The sequence below is a fragment of the Megalops cyprinoides genome, chromosome 14 (genome assembly GCF_013368585.1).
Source record: "Megalops cyprinoides isolate fMegCyp1 chromosome 14, fMegCyp1.pri, whole genome shotgun sequence".
Lineage (NCBI taxonomy): Eukaryota > Metazoa > Chordata > Actinopteri > Elopiformes > Megalopidae > Megalops > Megalops cyprinoides.
In genome coordinates, this window is record NC_050596.1 from 7,669,311 (window position 1) to 7,689,906 (window position 20,596).

The following is a 20,596-nucleotide window of genomic DNA, read 5'->3' on the forward strand; positions in this document are numbered from 1 at the left end:
TAACTGGTTGGTTGGAGGGACAGGGGGATTAACAAATGTGCAAAAGACACGAGCACCCCACAGACAGGGTGTACCCAAGACGTTCATCTCAAATCCACTGATGGGGAAATAAAAGATCATATTACATAGGAAAATGAGCGCTACATGTTACAATACTGGATTCTGTACATCACAACACCTGTCTCAAAACCCAGGAGACACAAGCTCCTTCCACAATTATTAATTTGCCTCCTGCTGGTTAATTCTTCATACACAAAAAATTTGTATCGTAATGTTTTTGCTCAGATGAATGATGATCTACTTTCATGCGAAAGCATTTGCCATTCTCGCTGTGGTTTTAAATGAACAATTTAACAGCAAGACTCAAGTATGCTTGTTTACTACATGCATTCTAGGTACCTACAATTGAGTAAACCATGTAAGGAAAGAAATTCTGGTGTTCAGTGTCTGATTACACCAGAGCTGGCGGCCCCCTCATGTCTTTCATATGCAAACAGTGTTTACGGCTTTCGTTTGCTCATCCACATCAGAAGAAACACTGGATGGTGTGTGAGGTGCAGTGGTCTTCACGCGGCCTTCTTTGGTGCCTGAATGTCTGAGCAAATATCAAACAATGGCCATTGGTATCAGCCCAGAAAATCTATCTATATATATACTTGACTTTGCTTTGACACACAAGAAAGGAGAAGCTCTTCAAAGTAGACATTATGTACTTTAAATGTACATCTGTTTGTCTTCTCTACTTCTCTTATTTACTACAGGGGGTGGTTGCTGTAAGCTTTGGTTTTTAAAGACCTAAAGACCTAAATTTTGACACTATGTGGTTTTCATACTAAATAATACACACAAAAACTGTCAATTAGTTGCCTGCTTCTAAATGAAAATTTTGCAAAGGATGGGAATTTGTGCTGGATGTTGCTCTGGATGAGCGCGTCTGGGTAAAAGAATGTGATGTAATATCATGTAAATATGTATCATTCGGGGTAAAAGATCAGCAGGGATCGGGTGTTTGCAGCACTGTCGGGAATGCACGGCAGCAGCATTCCGGAACGGAGGAGATGTAGTAACCGAGTAAGCGCATTCCGAAGTCAGACTCGTCACCTCTGCCTTGGAAATCCTCACTGCTGTCACGCTGCCAAGTTTACACAGCGGGGGCTGACCGGGGGTGGGAAGTTCCTGCTGACGGGCAGAGCCGCGAACCAGGTCATCCGGGTTTCCCTGCGCATATGCAGCTGCCTCGAGGCCGTGCGGATACTATACGCTGTGTCATCTTGCTTATTCCATATGTCGTTCATGAGGACAAACGGTTGGAATTAACACACACGCGTACAGCAGCAAATACCAGGACACATCGGGGTCTTCTTTCCACTTTACATTATTTAAGACAAAGCTATTTATATTAATACCGCAAAATCTAAGTACGACGATATACGTCTACAAGTAGAGGAAAAAAGTCTTTCGTTATACGCTTCTCACAGGACTTTGAAGAGACACCCACCTACTTTTCACTCAGTCTCATCAAGTCAACAAGTCGACATCAGGCCCTTTTGTGCTTTTTAAAGGGCCACGCCCCTCACATTGAGAATATGGAGAAATGCACAGGCCTGCATGTTGGCGTACTCACACTGTGCTTTACTAGGGATTTGGAACTTACACCCATCAATGCACTCTAGTCTTAAAAAAGAATTACTGACTTACATACTTATGTGGCAAAGGACGGGCAGGCAAAGCAAACGTAAAAAATGCCTCTTATTTAGCAAACACTTTTTTAAAGAAAAACAAAAAGCATTACAAATTGCAAGCTTAAAATCAACTACTGGCTAGCTGCAAAAAATAAAAATCTACAGCTTTCTCGAGAAAATCATTGCATGACAGTATGTTTACTGAAACATATTTGCCTAGCTACGCATACTATGTGTACCAGATAGGTTTTCATTTCCAGCAACTCATCAGTAACTTGGTTTTACCCTTCACATAGTCCAGCTAATTTGCAAAGAAAGTCAAACTCATTCTCTGTTAACCCTACTGGAAGGATTTCCAGCTCTCTCCCCCACTGCTCACACAACCTTCAGACACTGATGGTGCTGTCTGCAGCCTGTTTGCCTCCTATTATAAGAAAACGTGGCAAAGACAATAACCCTGGGAGTGAACTGGAAGAGGCATTTTCCAGTCGCTAGTTACTAAAGAAACAAATCCCCCACGTCCTAACAAACTGAACGAAAAGAACAGAATTATGTGTTCTGTGTTTCATGGCACAGGCTACATTCTAATGAAATGCATCGTCAGATCACCGAATTTGTCCCAGCCCAATACATTGCGACGGGATGAAGCTAACCTGCCAAAACAGTTTACAGCAATCCCACCCAGACACGGCTGCATAAAACCACCACACGCAGGATTCAGGGTTTCCGTTTTAACGCCGTGGTATGGAGTACAGTGCCATGGAAGTGGGGATCACCCATAGTTCACAGGCTTGATTTCTTTGCACATTCAGTCTTCATTATAATACAATATAATGTCATAATGTCAATACTCATTCCTATATGCACCATCTGCTTCTTTTGATCACTATTCTCCAGTGAAAATTTTTTAGCCTAGACTGAAGTCTACCTATCTAGACTATTGATCCCTTGACCGTCTCAATTACGACTTCCCGTTCAGTGAACCGACAAGCTGGAGAAGAAAGGCGGCCTCTTAGCATGGAACTAACCACACACTTCCCACAGCAAATTTCCAGCAGGGGCTGTCATGCATGCTGCCATTCATCTCAATTGACTTCATGCAAATTCAAGGCAAGATGTCAGATTCTGATAGCAGTCTGACAATGTGTGTTTACAAATTGATGTGCCAGCTTCTGACCAGCATTAACTAAATGAAATAGGAAATATCTTAAATAAACTGGCATAGCTAAACGGGTGGCACACTGCCACATCTATTGAGGATGCAAAGTTAGACTCTTTTTGGGTTCACCAACAGAGTTAACCACATGTAAATGAGTCAAACCACCTGCAACAATGTACCATCTGACCTTACTCAGACACAGCTTCCTAGTTCCCCTCATTAAACACCTTAAATGGTCAAGCTCAATTCACTGGCACTTTTGTCTGCTGCTGTGGTTTCTCCTGCTTCTTCTTCTTAAATGTCCCCACTCCTTAAATCGGTATAAATCATCCAGTACACCTAGCAATATTCTCACCATTAGACTGTCCTTTCACAGCAAGCCAGATTTCATGATTCAGCCTACAGCATAATCTGTTTATTGCAGCCAACTTCAAATTACCTGCCACATTCTACAAGTAAAACATTATGGGCAATACCAGAAGCACAGACACCAGCTGATGTGTTAGGCCACAACATGCCTTGGTTTTGCAGATATAACGGCCACTAAAGTCCTTCTGAATCACTGCATTCTATGTTGGATAACGGTTTGTGTACTTGGCAAAAAAACAGCATTTCCAACAAATGCTACCCATCCTTCCCTCGTTTCTTAACTGTAACTTGGCACTGTGGTGTGATTTTATCATGATCCCCATAAGATGGTTAAATACACTGTTAAGCACTACCTCTGTGTCTGTCTGTAAGCGACAGTGCTACTTTGTCATTGTCTTCCGTCTCCTTGTATGCGTGTCTGCTCTTCAGCCTTTTGTATGTTCTCACGTACCTGTGTGTATATTAACCCAGACTTCACACACACCTGGCCTAGAGGGTAAGGGCTGGGAGGTCAATACTGAGGGCACTGGGACAGGAGGTTGGGGGGGGGGGGGGGGGGGGGTAGAGTTAGGGGGTTGATAATAAAGGAGGAGGGAAGGCACACTGGGAGACAGAACACGTCGATAACACGACGAGCTGTAGACGATAACAATGTCCTGGGTGGTGGTGGGGAAAGTAAATGAATACATTTTGCTCATTTCTAAATTCACTTATTTCTTAGTCAGCACAGTGTTAATGCATTCAGCTATTCTCTCAGTGTGACAATGTGAGAAACACAGTTTAACCCAGGCTGAGATGCTGGCCACAACTGGCAAAACACAACTCTACTTGGACACCAGCCAAACGTTCTTTGTCAGACCAACATAACAGTTTCTTAACACCTAATCACACCCCTGTTCAACTACCAGATTCCATCACTGCATCACAACGAAAACTGCTACGTTTGCTTTCCCATGAATTCCAATGAGACAGTTACAGTAGGCCATTGTACTGCACCGGCACTTTAAAATATACACAGTATAAAAAGCATTACTGACACAAACAATAGTGAAAATCACCCGTTATCTGATGGGACTAGGTTATTCAAGCTTTCGAAATGATTTGGTTTTGCAACCGCTAACAGGTAAAGATGGGGTTTCATTTCATCTCGAGATATTTTATTCAATTCAGTGTGAGATAAAAAGGCGTATATGTGTCCATCCCTGTGAAGCACAGAAAATCTGAATAAGCTTTTTTTTTTTTTTGCACAGGGCCAAATGAAATCTGTCATCATTTTCAATTTTCAATATTCAATATTCAATTTTCTTGATTACCATTTCAGCTTTAAAACTCATCAAGAATTTCATCTTCACCTGATAATGGAGCACATGACATTTTCACTTTGCCTTTTAGTGCTTAAATTCAGAAAAGAATAAATCATATTAACAGTGGGATATTATTATAATAAAAAATATTATTCTGTGTTGTAATGCATTGTCCTTCAATCCTGCAGTCTATTTTACATGTTCACATGCGATATTTGCAGAACAGCAAACCTGCAATTCATAAAATAATTGGAATACTCATCTGCCCTGAACTCTGCCAACAGGGATGCATTTCTGAGTTTCTTTACCGTTTTGGGGTTTGAGAGGAGTCCTTTGGAGTCCAGATTTTTGACGTTACTAGCCATCTTGCTACATACTGGCTGCGCACATCAAGCCAACGCTTGTGCATCATGCAACGGTTGCTGAGCTACTGAGGGCTTGATGAAGGGCCTCATTTCACTTCCCTAATCAAGGGCATTTGGGATTTACATCTGCGGAATTTCCCAGGGGAAATTTTGTTGCGACTCCTTGATTCTCCAAATTTCGCAACAAACTCCAAATTCCAACAAATCCCCTGTTTTCTCCGCATTGCGGAATTCATTTGTGCCCATTTTAAAGTGATGAGTCTATACAGTAACCACATTATACAAAGAATATACAGGGATATAGGGGATGGTTTAGCACTACATAGTCTACAGAGATTAAATGCAATGCAGGGAAAATAGTCACACAATATCCATCAACCCCAGTCATATTTCACAAGCTGTCCACCTGTGGTTTGCAAAGGAAGGTCCATATTTACAAGCATATGTGTCGATAAAAAAAAGATTAACTTACAGTTCACTTACCATTGAAATGCATTGTAATGGAAGTAAACCATACCAAGACCATATAAAAAGGCAGCATTCTAAAAGAAAGAGAAAAAGAACACATTAGTCACACATACACACACAAAAAGGCAACACACTGTCTTTCTAATAATTCATAAGGTGATGCCATGGTTGCACTGTAAAGGTGTACTGATTGTGATCTGCTTAAAATCAGCCTCAGTCTATCCATGCAAGTGAAGATATGTTTGGGCCTGATAAGAGCACATGGCAAAATACCTCATAAAAAAAAAAAAAAAAAAAAAACCTGACGGGCAAAGCACACTGATCGAGCACACTCCCAAATTAAAGACATTCTGGTTCCAAAATGGTAGCAAAAAACTGCAAGCTGAAGACACAGTCATGGATGTTTCACCAAACAAGGGTGACACTTCATATACATACTTTGCCTATGAAGGATGTTGAGGAGTTGTTAATTAATGCAACCATACAAACTACAAGGGGACACTACATTTCAGCTGTTTCTTGGCTATTAGCTTGCATGAGTGGGGAAAAAGTAATGTGTGTAGTGCTTTCACTGAGACTTCACTTTGGCTATATATAACAACCACATCAATGTGCGCACATTTCACTTAAATCAACGACTGAATCAAGCTGAATATATGGTAACTAGCTAGCCAGTCAGCAGGAAATAAAACTAAGTTAACAAGGTAAATAACATAAGTTCATCTTAATGCACACCAGTACAATGAAATAATTCCCCACCATCTCTCTTGGCGGAGGCATCAAACTGTAGGTACCCTTGCTAGCTAGCTTTTCTCCTGATCCTGCTAGCAGCTTAGCTGAGTTGAGGACACTGCAATTGCACCATAAAGCCACCAGCACAAAGTAGCTGACACAGTACTCTTCTACTAGTTAAACAGATCCAGTAGGCTACAGTAAGAGCTACAGGAAAAGAAAACTTTCTTGCAATGATGTTTTGTTTGTTTTGCTGGTCAGCAGAGCGGTGATACACAGCACAGATGTGGACGGATCAAAGATATGTTAACTACAACCATGCATTGATTGGCAGCAGTGCTATCAATTACAAACTTGGCAGATTAAGCAGTTACAATAAAAACTTTGCTAATGCCGTTCACAAGGTCTAATGAATGCCAGTTTTTTTTATTGAAAATACATATTGTCAGGTTTTTTGGTTTTGGTCATATTTTTTGGTTGCCAAGACTGGCCACCAGGAAACGGTATATGCATGCCTCACTGACATCTTGGGCTGGATGAACAAGCAACAGCTCAAACTGAACATTGACAAGACTGAGATAGACTATGTCCCAGCATACATGTCTCCTGTGAGGAACCTCTCAATTTACGTTAATGCAAAGGTCGTGGCAACCAAAGCAGCCAAAAACCTGATCAAAAACATGATCAAGGCCTATAAGTCTGCAAGAGTGCTGTGCTCTGCTACCTCGGGTCGCCTCTGTGTCCCGAAATACAAGGGCAGCATCTCTCGAACCCGCCTCTTTTCAGTACTGGCTCCACACTGGTGGAATGAGCTTCCTGCCAAGATTCGTACAACAGACACCCTGGGCGCCTTCAAGAGAAAGCTGAAAACTCATCTTTTCAAGCTGTATCTCTAGTCTACCTTCCTCTCCAACTATTGCCATTTATCCCATCTATCCCTATTTTCTATAAAAAGCACTCTACACTAGTTTAGCACTTAACTCCGTATCTTACTGACCTCTTCTAGTACTTCTCGATAATTACTCTTAGCATAGTGATGCACTTATTTGGAAGTCTATCTGGGTAAGAGCGTCTGGTAAATTATGTAATGTACTGTATACCGTGACCAAAACCTCTTCATTGGCAAAATTTTGTTGCCTAAGGCAACCGAGCAACCATTATTGTCAAGCCCTGTTTTTATATCTGTTTACCGATAAGAAAGCAATAATCAAAAAGCAAGATGTAAATTGACCCTCGAAACTCACCACTGATTCTCACTATCAGTCTTAGAGGAAGCCTATGACTCACAACTGAAATCCGGTGATGCGTTTCTCCACCACATCAGAGGCTGAGATCTTCACCCTACATGTCAGCTTCCTGTGTCTTATCTTTCTTCAATGGGTTCGCGTGAGTGGATTTTAATATGCTGTAGTACTGGTTGATACTTGCCACATTTCCCCTTTAATTTCCTTGGCTGCCTCTGATAGCCTTGTCATGGTTTGCATTTAATGAACACCTTATGATCCCCAATTCACCACTGACATTTTTTTAATTAGCCAGTATACTTATTCACCACTGATATTCTTCATTCAGCACAAAAAAAAAAATCTCCAAACATGACATGTTCCCCCAGTTATACTGAGGACAGAAGAGTAGTATATTCTCTATCCAAAGCAGTCAACATTTTATATTTTATTAGGGATAAACAGTAAATATTAGCTATGGGTTACCATGGATGTCAATTAAAACATATCATTTGGATCTGTTAGATGCGAGAAAACTAATAAAGAAACTCTCCTCAGTATGACCAACATCTGTTGCCACAGTCACGAGCCGCAGCGCAGGGGAGATATTTTCTTATCTTGCTGTGTCAGATGACAGCGGTGCGTTCAGATTACTCAACATCATCTTTTTTCTCCAATATTTCAACAATTTAACCAGCTCTCATTATAGAGGCTGTGCGACCAAAGCGGAGGAGAGAGGTCGAAGAGACCATGACTAAAACAATTCGGGCCTTCACCCAGCATCTAATGTACTTTTCTCTTTTTCGAAGTGCAAAGCCACATCAGTCCAGACAGAGAGCGATCTCTATCTGTGACCAAAGTGGTATGAGAATAAACAGGGAAAAGTAACTTTGTTTAATTGCAGCTTTAAAGTCACTCATTTCTATTTCTTTATTTCCTTATAATCTAAACAGCATTTTTTTTGGTTTTGTTTTACATTTGACAGAGACAGGCCATGTAGGGCTTCGACAGCTGGCCTCTTGTCTCACTTGAGATTTATTTCCATACAAACAACTGCATACAAATCAAATACTGAGTGCCATTTCATGCAGAGCACCTACAGGACCACACAAAAAGGGATGCCACAAAAATTTCTATCACCTTTTGGACATGAGTTCATACACCCTCTCCCATCTGTGGCAAATTGTGTGTGTGTGTGTTCCATTTCTACTGTAGCTACCTGGTGAAATCACCAATGAAAACACAGGAAACCAAGACCACAGGTGTCTTAATCTTATCTGTAGCATCTGCACATAACTTTGGCTGTAGGTAAACAGCAAGAAAGCAGAGCTCAACTTAAGATGTTTGAAAAATTGTTTGCATTTTGCTGGTCTGAAATGAAGTGAACCTATACTTAAAAATACAGCGTCTGAAAGTGCACCAGGTGTGAATCACTTGTAAGTGAACTTGAACATTACTTTGCATACACTAAACCTGAAAAGTAAACCTGTTTTCTTGGTAACTGAATAGAAATTCAGTTTTTCTATCTGTATAATTGGGTTATTGGGCTTATGAGATTTCTGACTTTAACAGTAGTATCTGGTAATATAGAAAACTAAATTAAAAACTTTTCAAAAACAAAACGAATCAAATTATGAGAGGCATAATACAGCTCATACTTTTCAGGAGTATGCAAGTCTAGTGAAGAATGACATGAAGTTAATTTATACTGTACAGTGACTACATCATTTCTACCATTTGAACCACCTAAAAATATTACAAAATAATGCCATGTGTACTAATGCATATTCATATTATGATAACTTATGAAAAAAAATGCACAGGGCAATATTGTGTATGAGTTATTCAGGTGAATTTTAGTGTTACAGTGCAGCCACAATGTGACTAATAGCATGTGCCATGACTGAAAACCTGAAAACCCGAACATTTTTTCAGAGCAAGAATTCCTATGAAAATAAAAATAACACAGGTCATTTAAGTATGAATTATCCTCAACTGCACTGCCCACATTTAGTGTCTCTGTTCTTCCATTTTGTCTTTCAAAGTAGCCAGTAGAAGCGCAAGGCCTGACACCAATACGGCCATCAATAACCTGAACTGGAAAAGTGATTTTTCAACAACAGCAAATGCTTCTTTGTGGATAGATGTGTCACTATGTTTATTAGGTCAGTGGGACCAACAGGTACGCTTACCATATTTGCACAAATGTTTCCGTATCATTAAACTGCTATACTTTCAGCAAAAGTACACAGCTCGTTTCAATATTAGCTTTTAAAGCTCAATTGAGGCTATTCTCCTATGAGAGGAGAACATGTGCGCTCGCTGAGTGAGAGAGCACACTCACAGCCAAGCCGGTGTAATTCCTATTACTACGCTTTACACACAGCCTTGCCGTACACAGAGGGAGGGGGACTCTGCTCTCGGAAATTAGCATAAATAAAAGCTAAAACATGGTTTGAGGTGGCGCCGCTGCGATTGGCACTGCCAACACTAATAAGCTTAACACCTGGAAAGAGTTTAAAATAGCCTACCAGACAGGTCACATAAGTGAACACTGACATGCAGACAGCGGCGAAGCCCCTCCCTGTTTGGAGCCGAGTGGGCAGGAGCGTGACGCGTCCCCCCCCCCCCCCCCCCACAGCGGGCACACACACACACACGGGCTGACAGCAGGGAGCCGAGAGCAGAGCGCACGCCCGCACATCGATCGCGCAGGCCAGAGTAATCGATCACCGCGCATCAGTCCCCACAGCCATGCACATTTAACTCCTTCAGCTCTGAAAGAGCACGGTCACTGCAAGTGCAAATTCCCGCCGAACACCAAAGCAAACACATGGCTGTTAACAGTGGCAGAAGTTGCGTTATTACTGCAAGATTCTTTTCAAGCAGACTGCATGTAAACTAATGCATAGTCCTTCTTTATTCTTCATCTGTGCTATTCTCAGCCACCCTGGACATACATGGTTGGGTGATACCTCTGCTTATTATGAAATATCAACAAAAATTCTTCACAAAAGAAACATGTGCGTGGGACTGTTTTAACTGCATTGCTTTTTCCTGTAAGTATTCATTCGGTAAAATAATCCATCCCCACCCCACTATCCTGACATGCCTGCATTCTGATGGTAATTCCTGAAGTCAGGAACTCCATCTCAGGAGCATTTCCATGGCAACAGCAGCGGGTCAGAGGAGTTCACAGACTGGGGCGTGGCCCCTCCCCTGCTGCACACTGCAGAGAGCCCAGAGCTGTCGGGTCCTGTCACCGTCTCTCCTTAGCCTGCCTGCATTACCGAGCGCTGGGGGCCGAGGGCCGCACCACTCTCTCCCAGAAACCCAACAACAAACCACAACCCCCCCCCCATTCTGGCACAGGAGAAAATCCTCAGATTGATACTCACCTTCCAGTAGTCAGACTGTAAACTGTAGTACCTCTGGTATGCAGATAATGCTGTAAGAGAAACACAGACAGGTGAGTATGAGAAACAAGTGCGTCTCAGTCCAATTAACATGTAGAGGCTGCTCTTCTGCAATTTTCAATGGAAAAGACTGATTCCTTCCAATTTTCTCAAAACAAAATGCCTTCATTTGTGACAACACGCTTTCCTCGGCTTGAATACTGATGTGACTGACAATAAGAAAGGAAAGCAGAGAGACACACTAACACAGATTTCTACTAGCCCCAAGCACAATTTCCTTTTTTATCAGAGATTTTATGTTGGCACACAAACCAACACACACTAATTAAAAGGATCCTTCAAGAAACATAAACCATCCCTGGCTACTGCTCATCAAACCAGCTTGATAAATATTAGCACCACCATTCTCCTGTTAATGCAGAGTTCTTGTTCAGGTAGGCGTGGCTGTTACACAAGGATTTTACAAACTATCCTGATGAAAAGGAGATTATTGAAAGGCTCCTTTTTTTAGGGACATTTACAACTCCGCCCTATGTCATGGCCTTGCTTGGTGTTATGGGCTCTGTCTGACTCTGGCAAAATGGTGGTGGTGCTGTTCTTCCATCATCTACCTAACACTTGCTCATAATGGGCAGTACTGTAGCATAGTGGTAAGGAGCTGGGCATGTAACAACTCCCCACTGAGGCACTGCTGTTTGGGCAATGTATTTAACCCCAAATTGCTTCATTAAACATCCAGCTGTATAAATGGGTAACTTTAAACAAAAAAAAATTATGACCTATGCAAGTCCCTCTGGATAAGACCATCTATATGTAATGCAAGTGTCCAATAATGTAATGTAATGTAATGTAATGTACTGGGAGTAAGTGCAAGGAAACAGCAGTGAACAGGATCAACTCCTCTACAGTAAAAAGGGAACTCTTGATAAAGTCAGTCTCGGATGTTTCCAATTATGTACCATCATCCTGCCGTGTTCTGTACAGAGTGTATATGTTATATTCTATATACTAGCTTGGCAACAGCAAAATGCAACAGCAACAGATTCAAATTCGAATTTGCAGACATCGAAAAAGGCAGTTAAAATAACTCACTGGGTGGGGGTGTTTACAGAAAGCAAACATTCACCTAGCTAGCTGGAAACACTGCAATGAATTAAAATTCATGAAATACTGCACTCTTAACTATGGGTGGCCACAGGTACCAGAGCTCTTGCAAGAGAACAAGTGCCTGACTGAAAAAAACACTGTTCAACATACACTGTTCAAAATTAATAGAAGGTTTACAAACACACTGCTTAGACTACCCCTTCCCATAAGTACTCACTTTTACTACCTTGTGTGTTAGGGACAGACACTACGACATTTTAAAAATGAAGTGCTACTGCAAGCATTGCTCATTGTACATTGCCTAGATAATTAAAAACTAAAAACTAAGCATCATGTACTTTCATGGCATCAGTAAGCAATGCTATGCTATGCTAACCATCAAGTAAACCATCAGAACCAGCATCAAACAGAGGAAAACTAATGTCTACCACTGAATATTTTAACCTTATAGCATATACAAGATGATAAAGAAAATGGTGACAGTTTCACTAAGGGGAATCCAGCATCCAGTTTCTTTCTATGGAATGGCTATTTTTCCATCCTTGCAAACTGCAATATTTTAGCCGGGATACATCGGGACAAATCGAACATAACTCAACGCCATGCCTCAAGAAACCCAGACTGCCATTTTGGGATTTACTCAATTTATTTCTAAACTAAGCACAGCAGGATTGCTGGTTGGAGATCACAGCTGTATTTAAGGAATCTGTGCTGCCATTTAATAATAATAGTAGTGAAGTTCATTTATTGTAGCTTGGATTACATCAGATGAAACTGAGGAATTTAGACTGTTCTAGTTTACGTACAGAATGATGTTGTCAAAATCAAAATGGCTAACATTAGCAATCTGTTTTTTCTATGAATCTATTCTGTTGACTTGCTTTGTTTACAGTTCAGAATACTTGTATTTCTCTGTAACAGCAGCTAAAAGCTAGCAACCATTAAAAAAGACTTGCTTGCAGGGTAGCTTTTCACCTTGGTAAGATACAACTAAATGTAGAATAGCTAACAATGTAATTATCATTAACTCACTGACATGCAGATCCAAAGGCTGACAGGCATGATGGTCCTGATGTTCAAGAGTGATTATGACTACTTGAAACACCACCTGAAAATCTTAATGGCAGATAAATGCCAATATAGCATGAATTCCTACCACACCTACTGAACATACAGGCGTGTCCATATGTCCATATCATATATACAGTATATGTACGTACACACACACACGTTATCATATGCAGAAAGTTGATCTTGGCAGACCAAAAAAGGGACCCATGGCAAATCACCTTCAAACAATTTCAAACCATTGGATTTTACCGCAAAACCTTGAAATATACCAGCCCCACAAGAACAGTTATGACTCCAAGAATCTCAACATTTCTGCTTCTTGTGTCAGTGGATTACATGCAATGCCGCTGAAAAGAATCTGATACCTCACACGCTCCCCTGATTGGCTAGTCCTGGCAATGGTTGCACACAGTGCTGTAATGGTTGAAATATGCTGCTCTGGGGCTTTGGTGAAGTCATGTCATTTGCCCTCGTTCAGTTTAAGTGGGGCTATTGTTCGTAGGGTAAGGCATCAGGTATGAAGGGAAAAAATACGGGAAGAAACCTAACGCCACACACCAGGGATAGCTGTTATTAGGGCTGCGCGATATGACGATATATATCGTGTGACGACAGAAAAACGCCTGTCGTTTCATATTATGCTCTATTTTTTATTTCGTTGTGTCGCAAATGACACACTTTACGGCAATATTTTTCATCATTTGGATGATGCTTTGCGTTCTTCCACACTGCACGGATGCAGGCAGGAAAGTGAACGTGACACAGAACTATAGTTGAAAAGTGTTTTCTATTTACCTTTTTATATTTTTATATTTTATACATTAATATTTTATATTTTGTTACATGCTTGATACAACCCTTTCACACGTAACTTATTTTTATGCTATGTTATCTTACATCATGTTATCTGGTTTGTTATGTTTTCAGTAGCGTTATTAAGCTTCTCATAGTTTTCAGTTAGCATTCACTATATTTAACATTAAATCGTTGTTTTTTTTTTTTGGTCATATCGCACAGCCCTAGCTGTTATTGCACTAAAAATAGCTATTCGCTATATCGCGACGGCTATATCACCCAGCCCTAAAACTAGAAACAATAGTGTAGCAGTTTTTTTTTTCTATTTTTCTTTTTTCTATTCTATTTTTAAAGTTGCAACTAGCTCTGACATACATTTACGCTGCAATTTCACAGAAGTAGACACCGGCAGCCAAGGCAAAGTCGAAAGCTCCTTTGAGCAGCTAGCGATTCTCATCAACCTTGTAACTTTGCCCTTTTGGAAGCAGCTTCTCATTGCCGTATTTAATCTATTCTGAAGACAGAACGCCTTTCAGCTGGCACGTTTGAAAGGAGGATGGTGTGGGCAATCTTTGCTCCATGCTGCCCCCAAGACCCTGATCAGGGAATTCGGCCAGATTGACCCTGGGCAAAAATTGCAATCTCCCGTACCCTCTGAGTGTTGTCAAAAAGGGTTTGGAAGATATTTACTGACACGTGTCTGTTTTGACATTTTGACAGACCACTGCACAATGATTTTGCTAGCAAAGTAGCTGCCACAAAAAATATCTAAAAGGCTGTGGTTGCAAGCGAGCAAGGGGCAATAGCAAGCCATAACCCATGCAACAGACATGGACGAGACCAAAGCCTTTAATTCACTGTGTCAGTCTATGATTTTAAAAAACAACCAGCGTTTACATAGCATCCATGCACTTTCAATAGGACTATTAGAATAGTTCTTTGTTACATTGTATTTGTTCCACTGGCCAGTTAAGATTTTCCTTTGTTGGACAATTAATTAGAATTTTTACTGGCCAAAAGCAGGTTTGTACCAGCTAGCTAAAACTGTGGTAAGAGTACAAAGCACATCTACACAAATGACATTAACCTTTGGAATTTAAAATATCTCAGGCTACCTGTGTTATTTCACTGTCTTTTCATTCAGTAGAAATACGTTTTACTATCTGAGCTCAAACTGGGAGCCTGGCTAAAAATGTATCACTGGACAGCAAAGAGGGTATTTTTTCCAGCTTGTTTGTATTCTTTCAGAATATTTAATTTGACAGTTGAAAAAAAAATTGTTTATAAGCATCACTACAGAATTTAGCAGCGTGCTGATCTGACAAAACCCTGTCAACCGACAGTGTGAAAGAACACAATTTCGACAGACTTGATAAAAGCTTTTTTTAAGAACTGGTTTATTGAGTGACAACAGTGTAGCAGTGGTTATTCACAAATAGTTCTGGAATCTGCTCCCTTTATTTTCCTTGAGTTGATGTTCCGTCATGTCCTCACCGAAAATTCTGTTCAAACTGAAAATGAAAGAGTTAAACTCACCTTTTGGGTAGTCCTCCAGTAGGAGGTTGAAGTGACCTAGCTGGCAAAACAACTCTGCCTCAACTTTTCCTTCAGCTTTCAAGATTAGAGAGTCGTAGCAGCGCACAGCCTGAAGGAGAAACAGGGAGAGGAGAGAAACGGAAATAAGACATTACTTTCCAGGCAACTGTCTGCAAGAGATACCTCATTACATGGTAGATCATGAAGTTAGACAGCTCGAGATTAGTGCAGGAATTTGTAGTCACGTTCTGCAAAGGAGTTTGCCTTCAGGAACACAGCAAATGTAATAATAATAATTTCATAAAACTGCAGGCAAGGATACGTCAAGTAAACAAGGCACACCGTAAGTTTCCTGCTAGAAATAACTGGTGCAGGTCAACAGGACAATCACATTTACTGGCCTAATGAAAAATGAAACGGTCATAAACCATGACCCAGACAGACTGGTGGCCATGCTGCACCATGGCTGGTCTCCACAATTCTGCCCGGAGGCAACTGCTCTACTTTTCCACTGTGATGTCACAGGGAGCACATCAGAGCAAGAAGGTCTTTCTTTTTTCATACAGAAGTGCCAACAGCACTCAACGCACGCTGCATGGGTTTTGCTTTGAAGCAGAAAGCGCACATCTGCAGATTACAACATACTGGCAAATATGAATTTTGCTGCTGGTCAACCTAACCGGTTGGGTTCTTCCCAGTGGGTCAAATACAGTTTGAACAGTTTGAATGCTAGACTGGCATTCATAAGAAACTGCACACTATACAACAGACCACCTACTGCTGAATCAGTGGAGTAGAAGCCACAATGCCACACCTTCTGATATTAGGGAACGTGGCACCTAAGTACTTGGTAAGGAGCCATCAGTGATGGTGCCCAATGAGGTAATAAATCACGAAGCCTAACTCCAACACCTTCTATGAAGCAGCGCAACTGCACTATAAGGTAAAACAACAACAATCTAACTGCAACAATTTCCATCTACCTGCCTTTGGCACAGCTCAGTACGTTCCTCATCCTGCACTTCTGTCCAGCATTTATTTTCAGGGTACTCAAGCCTTCTGCACTCTGTCTGCCAATCCCATGGCTCTCTTGTCAGTGCCTTAACGCTACAGGAAGCAGCTCACAGACAGCCACTTCTTGCTGGCTCGTTATGCTATCAATTGGCTCTCTCATCGGCTGCTGGCTCTCCTTTGTTTCACATGAAACCCAACACTGAAGGGGAATCGACCAAAAGTTCAAGCCTGTTGGAAATCCACTCGCAGCTTGAAAAATGCTTGCAAAACCAATCTTGCATCTTGCTCCTGACCACACAACACACACACTACACAATTTAAGGTGTTAAGCCAAGGTGCGATTTCAGCATGTGAGCACTAAATTTATGAGTCATAGCAAACTCATTACTGCATAATTTAAAGCGGCTCATCGCAGCTAAAACGGTAATGTGTGTGCTAAACTTGAGTGCAACACTTCCGCTGTATTCAGGCACCTGGTAACATTTAGCTGATACATTTGTTTGATCAGCAACACAATGTTCATGTGAACAAAGACAATGACATTTTAAGTGTCTTGCTTCTGTACGTTTCAGAGCACTCAGGGTATTACTGGTGGAAGAAGTATAAGCTTCAATAAAATAAAAAAAGGGAGGATAAGTAAAATGTTCTGGATTCTGTAAACTCAAACATTAATATGGTACTCAACACATTGAATTTATACACAATATCACCACCAGACTGCAATGTACAAAAATATCTAAATTAAACTGACAAAACACAAATAACATACAACACAGACTGATGATCATAAGCTTGAAGTGAAAACCACTCAAAAACTGCTGTGAAAGAAATATATTTAACCTGCCATAGCAAGTAAAGATGAACTGAAAGCCTTGTGTACTCTCCTCACAAGTCAGTGTGCAAATACTTCCATCATTACATTTCATGGTCATGTTTATTAACCAAAAAACCTACAGTGTACGGGAATCATTATCTCCTTCATTAATCAAGTTGACTAACAACCAGGTACACCAACTAACAGATTGATAACTGAATGCACACGCAACACTAATTTTCTTCAGAATAAAATTCCACCTTTAATTAGAACAACCACAATTTCCATGTCACAGCGTGCCCTGTATAGCAATGAGAAGTAAGTCTATAAACACACACACACACACACACACACACACACACACACACACACACACACACACACCTGAGATGTAGGTCCTTAAAACACACATGCATTTCAATGAGAGGAAGGCCACATTTTGGATGACACCCATGTACAAGGCAAGCTCAATATTCAATAGCAATGGCTCAGCATAGGGCTATGCGATATGACCAAAATCTAGGTCATTTCATATCCCGATAATCGTTTTGGTAGCACTAGTAGCAGAAGAACACAGGAGATGCACTGCACTGTGTGGCCTTTAAGGTCTTTACACATACGGCACGTTTTGCCGTTACGATTTTTCGCGCGACAATATTTTTTTTTCGAACGTCTATCCTGTGAATGAACACTTTCACATCAAAGACAAATGTTCACGTGCGAAAAAGCGGCGTTTAGTTTTTTCGCAACAGGCTCGATTTTCTAACATTTCGTCAGCGACAGGAATGCATTCAACCAATCAGGGAGTAGTCTGTGGAAACGTCACACTGCTACAGGCGTGGCGGAGTCGCTTATTCATTGTGCGTCTCAAAACGCAGCGCCGCAGGGCAACAAAAATTATAAAGATAATGGGTTTAAAGACAATGTCTGGAAAAAAATAGGAGGAGATCGGCAATGAAAACGGTGGTTGTACAGTCTATGGTCCCTAGCCTAGGTTGTGATGTGGCGAAGCTTGATAGCCAGTCTCAGCAAGCTAGCTACGTTGTTCGTTCAGTCCTGCTGACTTCTCCATTGTGGGGGGGTGGTGTACAGAGCACTAAAGTGATTGTCCTTGAAAATCCTTGAAAATGCTTCAATTTTAGAAAGGCAAACGAGTGGCAACCCTGTGTGTCTGCTGTAGTTGAGGAGCTCAAAAAACTGTCTCCAACAACTCCTCAAATTGTCCCACGGACATCCTGAAGCAGGTCCGAAAGCGGCCGTGATAGTTTCAACTCCTGAACAGAGCAGTGAAACTCCCCACATTCTCGCCTCCTTCTCAGGATAGGATGTACCCAAAATTTTCTTTTTTCCCCTTTTATTTTGTTAAATAATAAGCACCAGCTCATCATCACTTGAGGACTCCGTTACGCGGTTATTTTTGCGGAATGCTCGCATAATCGCTTTTAATGTGAATATTAATGTTGAGTTAAATTCGTGAACGATTTTTTCGCACTTTTGCATCGTTTTTTCACGTCACCCTGTGTGTGTAAAGGCCTTTAGTCAAACACCGTCACAACAACCAGGAGATTCCGCCAGCGCAGGGGGGCTCAGGGGGAAATGAAGGGAAACGGCCACAAGTGTTTTAACATTCAAATTACAGCCATTAACACACCAACTTCTTTACAAGCTGCGAGTCCATCAGTGCAGCCATAAAGGAAATTCACAGCTGCGTCTGGAAGGCCTCCAGTGCTCCCAGTGACGGCAGACTAGGTGGCATTTTGAGAAGACAAGCCGGCATCATTCTATCTTTCAGGTGTACTGCTACAGTCCTTAATAGCGAGCTGCTCCACAGGCAAAGCAGAACACAGTTCGACAATACAGGATGTTAGAAAGCAGGGTCTCACAAATCTTACAGACCCACCTACTGAATGGGTCAGTCCATTTCTCTGACCGCACCTAACATTTCTTTGGTATCCATATGTTATGTCATTAAATTTAAATGATCCCTTAAACAGTGAGGCCAGTGCAGAGAAAAGGAAGCAGCAGTTTGCGCCTCTTCTCTTGGTGTGCCTGGGAGCAGCACCTTGCAGTCTCTCCCACGGTACCTTGCCTTCAACACACACAGGTTTGGCATGTGACAAAACCTCCAGTCGTTATTTTCTGTGGTACTGCGACTCCCTTGCCAGGGCCAAGCAGGCCTACACAAAGTGAAGATTTCATTTTTTTTTTAACCCCCCATTCTTACCTCAAGGTAGAAGTGATGTCGTTATCCCGAGACCAACAAGACAAGGTGGGGAGGTTTCAATGCCCTGATGAAGTGCACGTTTAAATTAAAAACAAATGATTTTTTCAGAGGCAAGACCCAAATGGAACTGTCACAGCTTATACAGGAAATGCCAGTTTTTTCAGCAAGAACCAGAGCTGAGATTTAAGACGCTAATGTTAAAATGGGTTGGCTATGTACTTTTACTGATAATGCAGGACTATAATGATAGGTATCTGTGCAATTAGGATAAGTGTAGCTACAACGCCCACTGACCCATTAAAGGCCTAGTGACACTTAACCACTGAAAACACACACTTCCTGTTAATAATTATCATAGCATATATGTTATCTTCTTCGAAAAATGTCACTTTTCATTTAAAGATGAAATATTTTCTTAAGCTACTGATGACATGTTAGCACATCCCGATGGCTACTCTGAAAGGCAGGCAAAAAATGTATTGCCTGTTTTGCAAGGCAATAAAAAGTAGAAAACAAATAGGTTTGTGTGGTACAGAATGTACCCAAACCTTCTATTGATGATCATCTTTAACAGGTAAATGTTGTTCAAATAAATTATAATATTTAGATTAACAGTTATTTTCATCTATAAAGTTTACATACAAATACTGGTGGTCTTAGTGGTCTTAATAGGTATGATTACCCAGCACTGTATCGGATCATAATCTTAGTACCATGATACTCATTCTATTATGAGGAAAATGGCAATATGACGCCCTATCAAAAATTAAATGAAGTAAGCTCAATTTTATCTCAACCACATAACACGGGTAATTACATTAGTCACTATTAGCCCTGCTTTTTTTATTGATTGGGCTGCTACTAAAGCAGACCTGACCTACTTTAACCCACTTCCCTCTGGTCAAGATTACCTCCGTTCTGTTTGAAGAGTGAAACCTGACACCATTCTACTTTCTCCTCGCTGGAGAGAGTGGAACCAGGCCCACTCGCTTAGTTCAAGCTCAGGCTCTTATTCGTCATGCTGACCTGTTACCTCATCCCTCTAATCTTACTGGTGCTCACCACCTTACAGGTAAGCTGTGCGTGGAGTCAGGAGGCTGTACACTGACAGTCAGCCTGGGGATAGAGCGATGGGATAAAAGACCTGCTCCTTAACTAGGGCCAAACGAAATCCTATTCATCGTTTTCCATTCTTCATTTTATATTTTCTCGATTTCCTTTTTCTCGGGTTTAAAATCACATTTGCCACTTTCCATTGTGAAAACGTCCATCATTCATTAATTAGTTATTCCGTTAGTATAATAATGTGTTTTCAGC

The 20,596-nt window shown here is 41.1% G+C and overlaps 1 protein-coding gene across 2 annotated transcripts in view; it reads right to left on the reverse strand.

The window, feature by feature from the left end:
• The window catches only part of LOC118788649 (lysine-specific demethylase 6A-like), a 67,981-nt gene that overhangs the window by 32,280 nt on the left and 15,105 nt on the right, over positions 1 to 20,596 (reverse strand). For both annotated transcript variants that reach the window (XM_036544625.1, XM_036544624.1), the window contains exons 3-5: positions 15,228 to 15,336; positions 10,701 to 10,750; positions 5,363 to 5,421 (exon numbers count right to left, since the gene is read on the reverse strand). In XM_036544625.1, the coding sequence (XP_036400518.1) occupies positions 5,363 to 5,421; positions 10,701 to 10,750; positions 15,228 to 15,336 (218 nt within the window). The remainder of the gene's footprint in view (positions 1 to 5,362; positions 5,422 to 10,700; positions 10,751 to 15,227; positions 15,337 to 20,596) is intronic.